Raw genomic sequence first — 13,614 nt, forward strand, 5'->3', positions numbered from 1 at the left:
TTTTTGACTTTGGTTCTGAGGATCCAACTCAGGTCCCCACGGATGCAAGGGGAGCACTACATTAAGTGAGCACTACCACCCCTGGCCCTGAAGACTTTGGTCATTCATTTTTTTATATTTTCCTAAATTTTTCATCATCTCAATGACAATATATCCTGAAGTTTTCATGTTATTTACAAATTCTTGAGTACTTTACAAATGCATTGTTTTAATGGTTCATTCGTTTGTTTGTTTGTTTGTTGAGACAGGGTTTCTCTATGCATCCCTGGCGGTCCTGGAACATGCTCTGTAGACAAGGCTGGCCTCAAACTCAGAGATCTGCCTACCTCTAACTCCTGAGTGCTTGGATTAAAGGAGTCTGCCACCAAAGCCAGACATATTTTTAAGATTCTTAAAGACATACAAAGAAGCTTTCAAAAGCCTTCACATTCCTGATATACCCTAGGTAACTCCAAGATGAAAAGTCTCAGGTGTATCACAAGATCACATTTTTCCATCTACCAACACAGACTTGGCATATCCTGACTAGAGCCTAAAAATAAATTAGAATTTTCCATTCTAAATTAATTTCATACTTAAAAAATAATATTCTTGCCTTCGTTTCTAATCAAAGTTTATTGGGATACAGCTTAAAAATTATGTCTGACTTTTCTCCAACGTAGGATGTTCTAGAAACTAATTTCATTTCCTATTAAACCACTTACAGATTCACCTTGTTAAAGTGCTGCATTAGCCTTTAAAAAATAATCATCTATATCACTCACAAACAAATTTTCGAATTTCATGAGTATCTATTTGCCTGAGCCAATCACATCAGCTGCTTTTAGCAATCACTGTTTTCTATTCTCAGAGGGCTGCTAGAAGAGAAAATGGTTCCATAATGAAATACCACACATCTAACCCTCTTTGTCCCCCGGAAGGAAAAGGATTTCACAAAGGTACCTATCTTGACCTACTCAGATCCCCACCCATTTTTGCCATTAAGCCACAGTATTCACCACAACCACTCTGCTACCTCTGTTTTTTTTTCCATGAACCAAATCACCCCAAATTGGTCCACAGTATCCTCTCCATTCTCACATATCCAAACGACTTGTACTACCTTATGCAAGCCTATCTAGAAGTGCTCATCTATGCTTCTGTTGCATCCCTGTTGTAACTGTGTGGTCCTCTCTTTCATGGTAGGATGCTCCTTTCTAGGTAACAGTCAGGGCCTGTGTAGATGCCCCCCACAGTCACTGTACAGTAGGAATATAATGGACAGATGTGTTGGCAGGACAAATAAATGAATGGACTAAATAGTTGCAACATATCATATTGAGTACAGCATAACTATCAGAGTCTGTAAAGATGAATCGGTAGGTAAGAGTGCTTGTTGCACAGTATGAGGACCTGAGTTGGGATCTCAGTGCTTAAGTAAAAAGCTGTTCAGAACAGCTATGTGCATGCCTGTAATACCAACACGGTGGGGCGAGCTGAGGCAGGAGGACTGCTGGAGCTTGCTAGCCACTAATCTACTTCCAGGGTTAGCAAGAGACCCTGTCTCAAGGGAACAGGGCAGAGAGAAAAACAAAGCAGGACACTTGACATCCGTCTCTGGCTTCCAAAAATATGGACACAGGTGACACACCTGCACTGCACACATGTGTGCAGACACCACTCACACATACATATACAGGAAAAGAAAAAGGCACACATGTAACTATACACGTATAATTAAGATACAAAGAAAAAATGAGTTAAGAAAATTACACCACAATAAATGATCCAAACATCATTTAAAGTACTGAAGGGATCCTTTTGTTTGAACTCAGATAATGTAAGCCTTCTCATTAAGCAGCTGCTTCCTCATTGGTTTATGACAAAATACAAGGGCAATTTCCTGTCCCCGCAACACTACTGGTTTCTCTTCTTGATACAAGCAGATTTGCCAGCCTCCTCCGTCAAGAGCAGCAGCATCACTCCCGAACCGGGTAAGTATGAGAGTAAAGATAGAACAAGAGTTCAAAGTAGAAAGAGGACTTTGGCATAATGATCAGCAGTGTTTGTAACACTTCATCTGGTTTGGGTTTTGTGAATGTAAGACCAGGTTTTGTAAGTGAGATGGAAATGAGGAAGACACACGGTTTCCTCTACTTTGAGTGGTGGTAAGAGGATATCAGAACTCAAACTTAGAACTAGTCAGTTGAAGAGATGGGTACAGCCAAGGAGAGTGTGTGTGCTCAGCTTTCTCTTCAGGACACAGCATATTGGGAAACTGATGGTTTACGAAGAGTCTCTGCCAGCCCGGGTGGTATAGCTGCTGCTACTAGTTCCTCACCAGTACAATGATCTAGGAATAGCTTTAGATTCATCAGAAATCACGTGAGGTTAGAAATTTATTGTTTCCAGTGTCAATAAGCGTCAGTGGTAACTACTTGTGAATTATGTCTCATAGTGCCAGAGACATGCGGAGACCCATTAGTAGCAAGTCCACTTACGGCGAAAGCAAGTGTCTCTGTAGTGCTTGCTGTATGAGGACAGTTTGCTTTTAGCTATTGTCATAGGTTATTTATATTACTTTTAGAGCTGTGCTGTAGATTGCCTTTGTGGACACTTCACGAAGTTTAAAATTAGATCATCCATCTTTTCAGTGAGGGTGGCAAAAATGATTTCCTCAAAATTTCATTAAAGCAGCCTAATTAATATTTGGAAAGATAGAGAAATAATGTGTTTTGTTTACCCCATTGGTTTGTAGACGCACTTCCATTGAATGAGCAAGTGCTGTCTGCAATGCATGACATCGTTCGCGCCAGGTCCCTAGGCTACCCTGTGATGTTCTTGCAGTAGGAGGGAGAGCAGTACATTGCTGACATTAACATACCGTGAAGGCTTTCCATGTGCTAGGTTCTTGGCTTGGCCTCATAGGCAACCCAACAACATGAACACTAACTTACGTGGGAGGAAACCAACTTGGAAGAACCACAGTTCTTTGAGCTTTCAGAACCTTTAAAAAGGCAACCACAAGCTTCTGCTGCCTCTGTTACACAACAGACAAGATATTATCTGCTTCATCAAGCCATCCCGGCTAGTGGTTGCTCTCAGCAAGGCAGGAAGTACTTTTATAGCTAAAGAAATTCATTTTGTTGAGAACTCTAAAACCTCCCTAAAATAATTTTCTGCCTTATGCTTTTGTAGAGAAAAACATATATTTAGTAACACAAAAAAGAGGGCCCCCTGCCCCCACCTTCTATCCTTGGTTGTGGTCTCAAGAGAGGAAACTTATAGTTTAGGTGTTTTCCCTCAGATGTGTAAGCCTACCCAAGGGTGTGATGCTGACATTCATGAGAGCCCGTTCTTAGCAGGCTATGCGGTCCTTCATGTGGTTCAGATCATAGAGTGCCATTTTCTGTCTTCACCAAGAGCTTTTCAAGAGTTCTTCAAAAAGTGAGGAGTAAATTTTCCAAGTGGTAGTTACCTGCAAAAGTCTAGGTTTTGCTCCAACTCTTGCAATTTAATTCCGTTAGCAATATAATTATAGGATGGCATCCATTTTCTTGGAATATGGAAACATGAATATGTCATCTGGTTTCAGGGATTGCTGTTGATAAGCCGTCTGTCAGTCTGAAATGTAACCTTTGTGCATAAGCCATCTCTCTTCTCTGGCTCTTTTCTCCCCTTAGACTTGGTCTCTTCAGTTTGATCACAGTGTGTCTAAGTATCGATGTTCCTCTTTGTCCCATCTGACACTTACTAAGCTTCACAGGTCAGGGAGATTTGTGCCCCTCGTCAATTCTGGAAATCAATCAGCGGTTATATTTGTGAACATTGCTTTTCACTGATCTCCCTTTTCTTCCTTTCTGGATCTCGAGTTACATATGTACTGATCTTTTCAGTTTACTCTCCGTGGATCTTTGCTGTTTTCCTATTTCTTTTACACTGATAATTTTGTCTGATTTCTTTAGTTTTATGTACTATTGTTCTCGTCTAAGTAATTTTCACTGTTGCATTTTTATTTCAATAAAATCTTTTCTAATTTTAAAAGAAAATCTGGCTATTCGATTTTTAACATTCTCTCTCTCTCCTCCATTCTTCTTTCCCCCTTTTTTGAGTCAGGGTTTCATTCTATAGCCCAAGCTGCTTGTAAATTCACAGTCATCCCCCAAGTCACAGCTTCCCAAACACTGAAATTATGGAGTGAGCTATCATCCTCAGCTGCTAGTTTTCTTTCTCTTCATTCATCATATGTTCTGATTCCATCTTTTGTTTCTTTAAACTGATTAAATACACATTTTGTGTTATATGTGTATTTGTTAATTTCTTCTAGGCATCTAGAACTTACTTTTTGTTTAGTAAACCCTTACCTTCTGTGAATCTTTCCATGACTGTTTAAATTATTTTTTTATTGATTTTATCAATTTTCATGTAAGAAAAAAGAAGTCAATTAATTTCTCAGGAAGGCTTATGTGGATCATTTCCATGTGAAAAACGTTGTCAAGATGCTTTTTATCCCCAGTCACCACAGCAGTTTGATTCCACCATTACACCTTTTATTGAGAATATTATATTCGTACAGACAGATGCATATATCCTAAGCATACAGCTTAATCAATTTTTATAAACCGAACATCTTCAAATCAAGTGTACAGCTTGACAATTTTACTAACTAGTAATGCTCAGTCAACCAGTACACGTATCAAGAAACAGAATACTATCAAATTCTCAGAAGTCTCTTCCCATCCTCTTTCAGCTTTACCTGACCCTGCCACAGGCAATCACTGTCCTGACTCTTACTGGCGTAGGTTAACTTTGGCTGGCTTTTATCAGATAATCAGACATGTCCTCATGTGTTGTTCTTGTCCATCAGCATCGTGTTATTAAGCTTCAACTTACTATTTCATGTAGGACAAAATGGAAACATCATTAATGTATAGATGTCGATGATGATGATGATGATAATATATTACTTATGGTATCTATTCTACTGCTAATGGGCATTCTTGTTAGTGTATATTACAGTGCTCCTGCAAACATTATGATCTTAGTGCCTGCTGCTTAGCGCACGTGTGTGTATTCATTTAGCAACAACATTGCCAAATCATGTTACATATTGAAGTTTTCCAGCCCAGGGGATGTATGAGTTCAGGTACTCTACATCACCACAGGCACTTGGTATTTTCTGCCTTGCATGTTATTCTGGTGAAATGTGTTAGGGGTGTCTCATTGAGTGGTGTCTCATGTCAGTTCGTATTTCCCTAGTGGCTAATGAAATTGAGCCATGTAAGCAGGTCACATGAGCCAAGCTAACGGTGCAGACTCAGATCCTTTGCAAGTGAGGATCTGCTATATACTATGAACACCCAGAAGAAGATTATTTTCTTTATCTCCTCACATAAACCAAGCCAGAGGAAGGAATTTGCCAGCTTTTCTCTGTTGTCTGCAAATGTCTCTGGGACCTGTTAGTCTCTTTTCTTTTCTGGTTTGCCCTCTCCCAGAAGCCAGAGCCTCTTAGGTCTCAGTGTGTGTGATGGCAATGGAGCCCTTTCTGCCTTCATGGTATGAATTCTTGCCTCGTTTCTCTGATCCAGAGGCTCCAGTTGCCTCTTCCACCCACATCCACCTCCAGCATAGCCACAGTTTCTTGTTCACCCCCTTCCCCTCAGCTCTGCTTTCGGTTTTCTATCACAAATATTTTGCTACTGCTTTAACAGGCTGCTCTGCATGTTTTATTCATGTCTTTAGGTGTGATAAAGCCAGAGGGTCTTGGGAGTTTTACTTTTCCCTTTTAAGAGTGAGACAGATCCTGGATGTGGTTTATTCCAGTACCAGAATCGTGCCTTGTGGTAGCAGATCCTTTTGTGCCTAGAACTCATCTACACTTGGCAAGAGAATGGCACTGGTGGCTAGAATATTCTCCCTTCAAAACTTACTGTAAACCATCCAAACTACCAAGTGCTCCCACCAGCAAAGGAATTGGTAGCACTTCTCTATGACATCATCACTATACAAAGGAACAAATCTCAGAGCTAAATAGCTCTGAGGGTAGAAGTTGATAATCACAATGTTTTCCCAGAATGGAGGTGGTTCTGTCTCTTCAGTTATGGAATATAAGTGAGACACAGTGAGTTACATCCCATAAGAAACAAAAAACAAACTTAAGAGGGAGGGAATGATGTCTAACGATATAGTAAAGCTCAATAAGCTATATTTTAAATTCCACTTTATCATTTGTTGTGGAAATATTGTCTTAATAATGTGATTTTGAAGTGCCTTATACTGATATTGTATATTAAGTTGAAACTTACAAATCACGTGACCATGTAGTTTACGTACACTTCAAAGCAATAAAATAAAGTAGCATTTTCTTGTCACAACCAAATAGCTGGCTTTTCTATTTTTAGCCACCAAAATGGCTTTAATGGTTTAACAAACTTTGGTTATGGTTGTTAGGCATTATCTTGTGAGAAATATAGTTCTCTATAAGCTAGCATCCTTTGAGTTGAGCAATTCTTATTTGAAATAGGCAAGATGTCTCAGTTTGATTTTATTTACTAAAGTTCATTGTTTTAATTAAATACTATTTTGTCATTTAAAATATTTGATATCTTCAATAAATGAAAGATGGCTGCTTCAAAATCATGTTAGTCATGATGTTATATATCTTATAAGCATCTAACCTATTTTAGTTCATCTTTCATTACAGAAACAGGACACTTTTAAGAGAATGCCCAAGTATATGAAAATAAAACCTGTGTATTCGTATTTGCACCAATCTCCAATCTCCTGTGAGATGCAAAAGGACAAACTGAGAGGTTGTGACCTTTCAAGAAAGCTAAACAGCCCATGATATTGAGCACGAAGACTCCTGATGGTTAAAATCAGTTCAGTGCTTTCAGTCACCTTCAGGAGCCTGGATTCTGACTTCTAGTGGTGATAGTCCATGTAAAAACTTCATCTATAACCACTCTCTAAATGCATTAATGAGTTGATTAGAACTTCAAAAACCAAGGACAATCTAAAAGAAACAAAAAAAAAAAAACTCCTAGCCAAAAAAAAAAAATAAGACTTGAACATTGAAAACTTACAACAAGGCAAGGCTTCTTTTCATGTTTACAGCCCCAGAAGTAATGTAATTGCCACTATAAAAAATGACGATGAACAGCACATGTGTCGAAGAACAGCATGATCTAGATCACTATTTGTTCCCAGTGGTCTACATATTTGTGTTTATAGTCAGTGTCCCCGCCAATGTTGGATCGTTATGTGTATCCTTTCTGCAAGCAAAGAAAGAAAACGAGCTAGGAATTTACCTCTTCAGTTTGTCACTGTCAGATCTGCTGTATGCACTGACTCTGCCTCTGTGGATCAATTACACTTGGAATAAAGACAACTGGACCTTCTCCCCTGCCTTGTGCAAAGGCAGCGTTTTCTTCACATACATGAACTTTTACAGCAGCACGGCCTTCCTCACCTGCATTGCCTTGGACCGCTATTTAGCCGTCGTCTACCCTCTGAAGTTTTCTTTTCTAAGAACGAGAAGATTTGCGTTCATGACCAGCCTGTCTATCTGGATACTGGAATCCTTCTTTAACTCTATGCTTCTGTGGAAAGATGAAACAAGTGTTGAATACTGTGATTCGGAGAAGTCTAACTTCACTCTGTGTTATGACAAATACCCTCTGGAGAATTGGCAGATCAACCTCAACCTGTTTAGGACGTGCCTGGGCTACGCGGTGCCTTTGATCACCATCATGATCTGCAACCATAAAGTGTACCAAGCTGTGCGGCACAATCAAGCCACGGAAAACAGCGAGAAGAGAAGGATCATAAAGTTGCTGGCTAGCATCACGTTGACTTTTGTCCTGTGCTTTACCCCCTTCCACGTGATGGTGCTCATCCGCTGCATCTTGGAGCGCAATATGAACTTCAGTGACAAGTCTGGAAAGCAGACTTTTACAGTGTACAGAATCACAGTGGCACTGACAAGTCTAAACTGTGTCGCTGATCCAATTCTGTACTGTTTTGTGACTGAGACAGGGAGAGCTGATATGTGGAACATATTAAAATTGTGTACTAGGAAACACAATAGATCACAAGGACAAAAAAGGGACATACTTTCTGTGTCCACAAGAGATACCATAGAGTTACAGATTATAGAGTAGAAGATAGAGGCAGGTTAAGTTACATGGTATTATATAATACAATTTTTTTCCAAAGGAAATCTGGCATAGGAGGACCAAGCATTCTGAGTGAATACCTTATCCTACCCCAGTGGATATATTTTTAAAGGTACATTGTACAACTCCTACATTGATTTTCATTAAATAAGGTATGAAAATGTATCATTTTATAATGACTTGGGGTCATCCTTATTGGTAGAAATTCTCTTTGTCTCTATGCTATAACCCCCTAAGAGGCATGTAGGAGTGTTAGTCTTTAAATCAGTGGCCATTCTGTCTGATGCTTATGATTTGGTTGTTGTCTTTGGATTTTCAGACTGTCGATCACCAGTTCTCTCATCGCTATAAACTTGTCTCTAACAAATGCAACTACTAAATACTATTTCTAATCCATTCATTAACAATATTGAAGCCATTCCACGTACTGGGATTTCCCCCTAAGTACTGGGGTTGTGAAAGAAATGTTCTCATGAAACTTCATGAAGTTTACATCGATTTGGGAACCTAGTCACTGAGTTACATGAAGTAAAAGAAAATGGACTTTGTATTTTGGTCTTGGTGTCTTTACATTTATAACTGAATACATGATAGTTAGAAGTGGTGTAAATTTCCATCCAGACAAATAGATATTTATAGGCAATCTTTCACCCACCCATAGGCTTTCCTTTTGACTTAGAATAGTAAAGAATCTTGATATAGTATGTCCTTTCAAATCTTCATTGTGGAATTTACCCTGCCTAGTGTTAGGTGGGCACTGTGTGGGCATTTGTTTTAACCAAAGAATTTTTGAAGGTTTTGTTTTTCTACCCTACTTTTCCCTTTACTCTTCTCTTTCCTATATATTCTTCCTCCTCATGCAGAAATGATCAACTAGAAAGTGTCCTGACACCACTTTGGAGCTATATATCATGTAACCAAAGCTTGATAATCACAAGGACCACTGTGCTCACAGCAGGGTGTGTGCATGTACGGCAGTAGTTTCCCACTGGTCTTCCATGATGATGTGTGCACACAGTAGAAAGCTACGTTGCCTTTGTGCCATGTACCCAGGCCCTGTTCATTGCATTTTTCTGCTCAAAATGCATTCATAGAGTTATATATTCTGTCTGCACTCCAAGACACATATATGCTTAAAGACTAAAGATACAGTACTCAAGAGAAGAGTAGCTAAAACCATTTGAGCTGCTTGGTTAATTTTGGATAAGTTATTGGTGGCCTGTAAAAATGCATTTAAAGGTAAAAAGTCCAGAAGTAACATTTTGGCCACATATGAAAACTCATATGTAGATTGAGTGACTTCAAGATCATGAAGATCCAGACCTTGAACCCGGAATCCTGACTTGATTTCCAGACTTAACTGGGCCCTTTATGATATTTTAAAAATACTTTTAAAAATGATTTCTTTCTTTATGCATGAAAAATTAATAGAGTTGTTGAGGTTAGGTCAAAAGGGGGAATGAGAGGTTTATCACTAATTTATACCTCTGGAAGTATAATTCTGATAGTAATTATACTGATTGGAGATATATATGTATATATATATATATATATATATATATATATATATATATATATATATACTTGCTTGGGATTTTTCTTTAGTTGGTTATTGGAAGAGATAATACAAACTTGCACAACCACTGCCAAGAACATAAGATAATTAACACTAAAATGTTGATTTATCAGATTGTAGAGTTAATTTACCTAAAACCAGGCTGTCAAAACCTGCTAGCAACCTGTGAGCAGGGGCGGGGATAAAGTCAGGAGGTTTCTCATATGATTTAGAACAGACAGCACTCTAGACATGACTGAAGGCAATCAGCATTGAAAAGTTAACCCTCAGATCCTTAAAAAGACTTCCAGAGTTCCCCATTAAGATTTTCCCCATTAATCTGAAAGTCTTTCTGGGAGGGTAAAGAACTTCTAGCTGTAGTTACTTGGTACTTTTTGATAAAGCACCTAGGTTGGAAAGCCAATTCTTCCACTGACCAGCTGTTGGAAAATTTACATGATTTCCCCAAAGCTTTGCTTTCTACAAAATGCAGAAACAGCAGCTCCTGCTCTTAAGGCTTCTTTATTTTAATCTTAGGTGTGTGGGTGCTTTGCCAGCAGGTATGTCTGTATTCCGTGATGGCATCTGTTTTCACCAGGCAGGCAGGAGAAAGGGGCACTGCCGTGAGCTGGTAGTTACACCTGTTCTCTCAGAACTGTGGACAGCTACCTAAGAAGTAGAAGTGTCTTCATAGAACCCTAGGAGTAGATTACAGCAATGAGAACCAGTTGGAGCTGGCTCAGGACCTGGTATACCCTCCAGATGGTCAAACACTGGCATTCAGGCAATTCAAGGTCCTTCATGTTTTCTGGTTCTTTGGAAAATTCTCAATACTGCCAGTTCCTGGGCATTCCCCACCCCGAGGAGACATACTGAAGGCATCAACACACAGGTAGATATCCATTTTAATTTATTTGCATATGCAACTTTTGTTTTGTTTTCTTATTCAAAATGAGATTTTTTTTAAAAAAAAAAATGTATGTTTTTAGAAAACCAGAGAACAGATTACCTGCAGGTGGGGTTTCTTTGTTTTGTTTTGTTTTGGGTTTTTATTGTTATTGTTGGTTTGTTTTTTTTTTTTTTTTTTTTTTTTTTTTGATTTTTCAAGACAGGGTTTCTCTGTATAGCTTTGCGCCTTTCCTGGATCTCGCTCTGTAGACCAGGCTGGCCTCGAACTCACAGAGATCCGCCTGCCTCTGCCTCCCGAGTGCTGGGATTAAAGGCGTGCGCCACCACCGCCCGGCCTGTTGGTTTGTTTTTTAACCACACTTTCCCTGTCTTATTTGGGAAATCTTTATGGAAGAAAGGAATTGTAAAATACATAGCAATTAACTCCTTGTTTTGTACAAATTATAAACGTTATCTCCCTGGGAACATCTGTAACAAATTTTTTTGTCCAAAGTGGTGCATTCGTATTCCTTTTCTCTCTGGATAAGCTAACAAAAGTCTTCCAAGGACGTTGGGTGTTCATCCTTTAGAGTAATGATAAGTAAGTCACTACTCGCCAGTTACCTCTGTTGACTTTGTTAAGCTGATTTATTTATTTTTCAGTTAGGTGAGTTTGATTTCAAAATACAACCCGTGATACAGAGCACATGGGCATTTTTTTATCTTTCTCTATCATCTCTCTCATTCTGGGTGCTTCTTTTCACCCAATCCCACACTCATCGTTCTCTTATCCATGCTCAGGGCCCTGTTCTCTCCTAGCTAAACCCATCCCAGTTGCCGTGGTAACAGTTGCTACTGTAGCACTGCTGACCCAAAAAAGCTTTGTGATAGGAGATCATAGACTTGTCTATGTGGAACCCTTTATGAAATCAAAAGAATTCCTGAAACACAGACAGGAAGACAAATGCATAGACGTAACCAACAAAGTTGGTCCATCTCATGAAAACAGACAGAAAAAAAAAATCCCTGTAAGCCTTTTATCACGAGCTTGTGCATTTTTGTATAATGTCTAATACCAACTAACATAACACATGTTATCTTTCTAACATCTAAAGTAATATGCCATTTGAATTCATTTGATTTTCTTGTTTAGCAATCAGCAGCTGAGGGAAACATTTGAAATATTCTCCTTTCCTCTCACTTCTTTTTTTTTTTTTTTTCTCACTGAAAGTGTCAGTCAGGGATTTTTTGTTTGTTAGTTTCTCCCCATACTTTGTTTTCTATGCAACACATTAAACAAAATTAAAATATGCAATGTATACGTTAGGATGTTTTCAGCCACAGAGGTTTTTTTTTTTTTCCCTCAAGACACAAGATTTTATCTTGTAACATGTCCACTTACCACATTCTCTTTTTATTTACTCTTCTCAAATACAATACACCCTGACCACCCCTCCCCTCCCTCCACTCCCTCCAGCTCTCCCCACCTCCCCTCTCCCCCAGATGAGGGGGTTGTTTTAAAAAAATGTTTGTCTGTATTTTTCCTTATACTATTCTAGAAAATTTAGTCCTATGTAAGTTGTTTATTTACACCTCCTAGGTAGACACCTCTGGAAGGAAGCATCAGTGTTTTATGCATAGGAAAGCCAGCTGTATTTTCAAAGTATTCATTCTTCCTAGAATAAAACCCAGTTCATTTCAAGTTTTAAAAAAAGACATTTTAAGCACTGTAATCTCATTGTTTTTGGTACTCCTTTTAAATTAAAGATGGAGCACATAGATAAGCTTTGTAGTATTAATTACATTAGATGATTGCACCTGATCTTAAGAAATACCTAGAAATCAAAAGAGCAGGTCAGATATTGGGTGAGGTAGATACGATATGGCAATTAAGATTTTTCTTCTCTCTTTGAAAAGTCTGACTCTTAGTACATTTGTTGATAAGTGGTGGTAGTCCTGTTTGTGACCACTAGGGGACAATCATGTACTACCATGGAATTCTGCAGGTCGGTGTTCTCTATCACTCACAAACAAGCCTGACCTATGATGTATTTTCTTATCCAAGAAAACAGCAAACATCTCCTGTGATCAGAAAATAAAAGGGAGGACACACCCATATTCCTTTCTATGCTTTCTAAGAAGCCTGGTTATGAATTGTGGGTACTTTGACTTGCTTTACACTACAAATGTCATTTTAGAAATGTTTTTACTGAGCTGGTTAAAACTAGTGAGTTCTACATGTAAAGAACATAGTCAAAATTGTTTAATCTCTCTAAGATTGTCGGTATAGGAGCTGGAGAACTAACTTGATGGTTAAGAGTACTTGTTACTCTTGAGAAGGACCTGGGTTCTGTTCCCAGATACCTACATAGTAGCTCAGTTATCTGTACTCAAGTTCCAGAGTATCCTATGCTCACATATGACCTCCAAGGGCACCAGGCACACATGTGGTACATACACATGCAGAAAAAAAAACACTCATACAAAAACAGTAAATAAATTTAAGATCTAGGAACAGATACGGCCCCCACTCTGTGTGTGTGTGTGTGTGTGTGTGTGTGTGTGTGTGTGTGTGTGTGTGACTTCAACTGTAGGCAGTTTGCATGTGAACCTGCTATTATGAAATTACTGTGTAGAACTCAAAATGCAATTCCATGTATGTGCAGTTTTCAATTTTTAACTCATTATTGTTAGATCACAGCACACACAAATTGACATCTGTTATTTTGAATTGTTTAAATCCATTCTCCCCATCAAAGAACAGTAATGTCATCATGTTCTAATTTAACAGCATTTGCATATCATTAAACATATAATAGCCTGTAATCTGTTTTTCTTCTGCTTATAATTTCCTGATGCCTTCCATAAAGCACGAATGGATATTTACATGCTCAGAATAGGTTACAGTTCTTCAAATGATACTGCAATTAGGTGTTCATTGAGCAAACCAGGGGCTGGAGAGATGGTTCAGAGATTAACAGCCTTTGATGTACAACCCTGAGGACCTGAGTTTGC

General features: G+C 38.7%; 1 protein-coding gene across 1 annotated transcript; it reads left to right on the forward strand.

The window, feature by feature from the left end:
* The first annotated feature begins 1,877 nt into the window (after positions 1-1,877).
* Positions 1,878-8,704, forward strand: Gpr65 (G protein-coupled receptor 65). The gene is made up of 2 exons (XM_052738197.1): positions 1,878-1,973; positions 6,683-8,704. The coding sequence occupies exon 2, from the start codon at positions 7,128-7,130 to the stop codon at positions 8,139-8,141; it is 1,014 nt and encodes a 337-aa protein (XP_052594157.1). The 5' UTR covers positions 1,878-1,973; positions 6,683-7,127; the 3' UTR covers positions 8,142-8,704.
* The last annotated feature ends 4,910 nt before the right edge of the window (positions 8,705-13,614 follow it).

This window comes from Peromyscus californicus, unplaced genomic scaffold (assembly GCF_007827085.1).
Source record: "Peromyscus californicus insignis strain IS unplaced genomic scaffold, ASM782708v3 Scaffold_15__1_contigs__length_86483966, whole genome shotgun sequence".
Taxonomy (NCBI): domain Eukaryota; kingdom Metazoa; phylum Chordata; class Mammalia; order Rodentia; family Cricetidae; genus Peromyscus; species Peromyscus californicus.